Source organism: Trypanosoma theileri (genome assembly GCF_002087225.1).
Source record: "Trypanosoma theileri isolate Edinburgh chromosome Unknown TM35_Tth_44_V1, whole genome shotgun sequence".
Classification (NCBI taxonomy): Eukaryota; Euglenozoa; class Kinetoplastea; order Trypanosomatida; family Trypanosomatidae; genus Trypanosoma; species Trypanosoma theileri.
This window is the reverse complement of record NW_021639886.1, coordinates 139,066-144,669: the sequence shown is the minus strand read 5'-3', so window position 1 is coordinate 144,669 and position 5,604 is coordinate 139,066. Positions and strand designations below refer to the sequence as shown.

Here is a 5,604-nt window from a genome sequence, read left to right as displayed (position 1 = left end):
GCTTAGCCGCCACATAGAGTACCATGTCAGTATTATTGACACCCTTGCAGTGGTGAGAAGGTGGAACGGTAAAGTAGCTGCACAGACTATCCTCTTCAAACTCAGGAACAACCAACGAACCATTCACACGGTCAACCAGCAGACGATCCGCGTGCAATTTCACGGCTGCCGGAAGGACATCATTCTTCAGGTATTGCATATCCTCTGTCTTCAGGACATTGTAGTTGTGGCACTTGATGGGATTGCCCTCAAAGTCCCAGATCGACATCCCCTCCTTGCTGCAGTACTTTTTCGTGTTTTGCAAATCCCTCGTTGAAGTATTAATGCGGATCAGCTTGCGTCCCTTCGTGTAGACAGTGTACGCCTGCGATGCATCCTCTCCCTTGACGGGCAACTCCAGCACAACTTCAGTCGACTCCTCGGCGAGGATTCCACTCGTGCTGCATAGCTGTACAAACAACAGGAGCAGGAGAAACAGTGAGACGTGCATCTGTCGGGGCATTCTCTCAGAGACGTGTATAATGGATATATAGGTATGCTTGCCTTGTGGCTTTTAAACAGTAAATCTACAAGAAAAAAAGAAAAAGAAAGTAAGAAAATCAGAAAAGAGAGTATCGTAGTACATGGTATGCAGTTGCAAGAACCAGTTCACATACAGCAACTATCACCCTTCTGTAAATTCAAGTACAGAACCTCTGCAACAATTGTCTGCATGAGGACTCATTACTCTAAGGTCCACAAGCAAGCAACAACAACACCCCATCAGAAGTACTACTCTGCCATTACAGTATAAAAGAAAAGAGCCCTCTCTCCTTGAACATGGCAATTATATGATGTCGACACGCATGTAAGCCTTTGGACTCACCGGTATTTCAACTCGAGGTCCGCAAAGGGGCATAACACAGAACCCAGAAGAAGAGCAAAGGCAAAGCCAATCATCCACCTGCACTCCCCCAATGCCAGATTCAAAACACCTCAGGGCCCATGACAAAATCAATCATTCACCATCAACAACAAAGACGACAAGAGGTATGAGAGGAGAGTTGTTTACAACTTCCACAAGAGGGTCTAATACCCAATGGCATAGCAGTTCCCACCGGCCCATTCAGAAGAACATCGCCTCCACCCGCAGCCGCGCCCAGCCGCCGGCTCCGTCATCACAGGCAACACCACAGGTAATGTATGTATACAATGTATCCTAATGATTGTATGTGCACATATATATATGAGAGAGAAAAAGAGAGAGAAATAGAGACTATGTGTGTGTACATGTGCATGTAGAGAGAGGTATACCCACTACAGGTCCAATGGGTCATCAGCGATAACACACAACCAACCAACTGATCAAACAAAACATCATTATTCCCCAAGCATGATTTCTTCCGAAAGAAAAAAAAACTCCTTATCAAAAAAAATTAAAAATATTAAAAAAGAAAAAAATGTATATAAGAGAAGGCACTCCATATATAAAAAAAACTATTTTTACTTATCACTTCCGTTATTTGCAATATAAAATAATTCAGCCTCTCACTCTGTCGGAAGTCAAAGAATGTATATAATTCATTACAAAAGCCTAAATCATATAGAATAGTTATTTTTTTTTTCTCTTTACCACACATTAACCAAGGAGAAGAAAGAAGAAAAACTCTAGCTGAAGCACACTCACATTAGCAGTTGTCCTCACACAAAAGGAACACAATTCAGCAGGCATACAGAGCGTACCCCAGCATCCTTGTGCTTTTGAACAAACATCATTCACACTCCCACAAAGGACACCTCACTAGTAAACCTCGGCAGAGCTCCTCCAACTGTTTCTCTTTCATCTCCCCAAGAATATCAAACGGAAACAAAGAATTTCAATATTTGCATTAAAAAAGAAAAGAGAATGAAAGCAAAAAGTTATTTTATCTTCTTATTCAGCCCATATTTTCTTCGCGACCTCGCGTGCGAGTGCGGCGACGATGAAATGCACCTTGGGCATGTAAATGAAGAAAAAAGTCGCTGGTGCCAGTTGCAGCCCAAGTAGTGTAAAAAAAAACAATATATATATTCAAGGTCTCTGTACTGCATGTGTCATCGTCACCGCTCTTCACGGCGTCAGTCATTAGGATTACATTAGTCATCTATTTCTTCTTTTGGTTCTTTTTCCTTGGCAGGCTGTGGAACAACAAGACTGCTGCCGTTAGGGGCCATGGTACACACCTCACTGTACTTGGGGCACTTGATCTGGCTTTCCGCAGTAAAATTAGCGGATACCAGGGTGATGTATTGGTTTTCAGGGCAGAGTATCCAATTGCTTTCATTACCAAGATATTTCACCTTCACTTGATTGTCCTCACACTTGATCTTTGCACACACGCTGTCGAGACGGACGGATATGTCGTCGAAGCTGTACTTGTACCGCAGGTCCTTTCCGTCCACGCACCACGCGTCACTGCCTTTGATTGATCCCATCGTGGGTTTGGCGCTTTCATCGGCGCATATGCCGCTGATGTAAGTGTTGCTGTCCAACGAGTCAAAATAAGGCACAACAACTGGACACCCCTCTGGCTGCGTCCACCACTTATTTTCTTCCGGCTCGCACGTCCCAACACCCAGGCGGTCTGTTGTGCAGGGGAATCTGTGCCTCACAGTGTCGCAGAAGAGTGATGGAAAGTTGGGAACCTTCCACTTTTTCTTTGTCCAGCTGTCGATCGTATCACTTTCATTCACACACATCCCATCCATTAGCGAGCATCCAATATTGCTTCCCCATGTCATGGACTCGGCCATATCAAATTTTGCCCTGTAAAATCCCATATCATGAAATGTAGAAAGTGTCAGCACTGTATACAGTCCTGCGCTGGCCATCTGACGTGTGCTCATCAACTCATCCTTCGCGTTCCTCATCTTCCAGTGCGACAACACCGTCCCCTTCGCGGTGTCCTCATCTTCCAACTCCATACCGTCAATGGTGGTACAGTTGTAGTGCTTCTGTGCCTCCTCCTTCGTCCGTGTGGAACTGACCACCACCGCGTATACTTTCCTCTCCACATTTTTGGTGGCCCTCGTCATGTTGAGCTTGTTCATCTGGTAGAAGCTGAAACCGAGAGCATGTGCAATCTCATGTGCAGCAAAGCGAGTATAGACCCTCACATTTGTAAGATTGAAGTAGGCAAAGTTCATGGCAGCTACAACTGGGCGACCATCCTCTGCTGTGGCACAAGGGGCAGCGAAAGTCTTTCCAGGTCCAGCAGCCACATAAAGCACCATATCGGCATTGGGCACTCCACTCTCCTTGTGGTCCTCAGGCACCGTGAAATACTTACACACACTGTCATCGTTGGTGAAATCGGGAACTTTAAATGGTTCCTTCACGTGTACCACTTCAAGACGTTGAGCATGAAGCTTAACAGCCTCAGGAATAATTACATCCGTAAGATTTTTCATCTTTTCAGGAGTAATTTCTGCTTCCTTGGTGCACGGAAGATTTCCCCCAAGGAAGTCCGGTCGGGTTTCACGTTTTTCTGCATCTCCCTTCTTACAATACTTTGATTCGCTCTGCAGATCCTTCATAGACACATTGATGCGGATGGTGCCCCATTCATCGTCTGTGGAAACTAAGTATGGCTGTATACTCTCCTCTCCTTGCTTGGGTACAATCTTTATAATGTTTTGTACACCCTTTTTGTACATCACGTCGTCGAAGCTGCAGTGGTGCACGTCTGGGGAGGTGGCGGTGGCATCGGCAAGAAAGCACACACTGGCGGAGGAAAGCAACAATGCTGTAAGAAGTAAGAATGTATGCTGCCAGCGGCTCATTTCGGTTTATAGTTTCGTGTTGGAATAGCTCAGAGAAAATCAGTGTATAATCTTTTAAGTAAGAAAATAAAAAAAAGAAGAATAGAAAAAGAAATATATTACAGGCAATGGACACATCATAAGATTGACACCAGTCAATATTCAAAAGAGAATGTGACTGCTCTCCAACCCAATGCAGGTATATTGCTTACAGAAAATAGTAATAAAAATAATAATAATAATAAGCATATATAAAATGGTTTGGTATATAAAGAGCAAGGTATCCTTAAACGCACAAATACTTCTTTCCAATTAAAAGAACCCAAAAGAATGCGTAAAATAATGTTTCTGTATTATTGGATATGGGTAACGCACAAAAAAAAAAAAAAAAACCCCTCACCTAGTGACACAATATTTGAATCCTCAAATAGAATCAACTTTTATGTATATGTATATGTGTCGAAAGATTTGACTAAAAAAAAGGAAAGAAAAAAAAAAANAAAAAAAAAAAAAAAAAAACTCTCCACCTAGTGACACAATATTTGAATCTTCAAATAGAATCAATTTTTATGTATATGTGTCGAAACATGCGACTAAAAAAAAAAGAAAAAAAAAAAAAACACTCTCCGTTGTCTAAAACGAAATTATCATTTTATAAATTCTCGACGGAGATGAAAGCAAATAAAAAAAAAAAGAGTTTATACTTTAGTTTGCATTATTATAGAATATTAAAAGAATTTCTTTATAGCATCAATTTTTTTAGCACCATTCAACAGATTCGAAACATTCGATTTTACAGAGGAGATATTCACAGTGTCTTTTATGCGATCTTGTAATTGTTTCGCCATTCCCCCTGCTGCTTCTGCTTTTTTTGATGCTTCTTCAAGAAGACTACTTGCTTCTTTATTTTTGGTGTTTATATCATTTTGTATATTTTTCATATACTGGTCAAGTTCGTTACCCTTATTTGTTTCCTTCTCCCGCACAGCATCTGCGTACACCTTCTGCAGCAATGAGACTTCCTCTTGCTTCTCCTTCGCCACATCAATCATTACCATTACAAGTGCCTCTCCCGCCTTTTTTGTTTCTTCTTGCAATTCTTTTTTAATCTCGTCTGGATTACCTCCCGTAGCTGCTTTTACTGCCAGACCCGTTGCCATCTCGGTTGATTTTTTTTTCGTTTGTTCCACCCATTCTGTTACTTTCTTCTGTGCAATAACGACGGCCTCACATGCGGCTTTACGTGATTTAATGGCTTCTTCCCACTTTGCCTTTGTGCTGATGATGACCTTAGAGTCCTTTAGTTGCAGCTGTGCCTTTTCCGCCGCTGCTGTTACCTTCTTCGCTGCTTCAGACTTTGTGGCGTACTCGCGACGAGCATCCTCAGCAATTTTGCGAAGTTTGGCAATTTCAGCAATCGCTGACATGAGGTTGTGTTTGGGTCTTTTTTTTTTTTCTTTTTTTGTGTTGTCTGTTGTGCTGATGCGGGTTATAAGCGGGTTGATGGGAAAAGCAAGATAAGGGGGATACACTCACAAGATCAGGAAATTTCTAAATGAATGCATGTATGATTCTGTCTAGAGTAAGCATCAAGGATTCACACAGACTCATCGAATAAAGGTAAAGGTCTGTGTTGGTATATATATATATTCGAAGAGAGAGAGAGAGATAGGGGGTGAGGGGGTTGGGGGGTTGTGGTGAAATACAAACAAAATTCGAGAAATAATGTAAAATAAGGATAAAAGAACACAACAGAATTGAGAGAAATAATATATAAATACATATATATAAACACTGAAAAGATGTAGAAGAAATAAACCAAAG

At 41.8% G+C, this 5,604-nt stretch overlaps 3 protein-coding genes across 3 annotated transcripts; all 3 read right to left on the bottom strand.

The window, feature by feature from the left end:
• Position 1: 1 nt before the first annotated feature.
• Positions 2-502, bottom strand: TM35_000441550 (surface protease GP63; the record flags this gene model as incomplete). Its single annotated transcript, XM_029030164.1, has 1 exon — positions 2-502. A coding segment is annotated over one exon (501 nt), but the record flags the coding sequence as incomplete, so codon positions are not given.
• Positions 503-2,115: 1,613 nt separating this feature from the next.
• TM35_000441540 (putative surface protease GP63) lies at positions 2,116-3,801 on the bottom strand (the record flags this gene model as incomplete). Its single annotated transcript, XM_029030163.1, has 1 exon — positions 2,116-3,801. One exon carries the CDS (start codon positions 3,799-3,801, stop codon positions 2,116-2,118), a length of 1,686 nt encoding a protein of 561 aa, XP_028878564.1.
• A 707-nt stretch (positions 3,802-4,508) lies between these two features.
• TM35_000441530 (uncharacterized protein) lies at positions 4,509-5,207 on the bottom strand (the record flags this gene model as incomplete). Its single annotated transcript, XM_029030162.1, has 1 exon — positions 4,509-5,207. The coding sequence occupies one exon, from the start codon at positions 5,205-5,207 to the stop codon at positions 4,509-4,511; it is 699 nt and encodes a 232-aa protein (XP_028878563.1).
• Between the last annotated feature and the right edge of the window lie 397 nt (positions 5,208-5,604).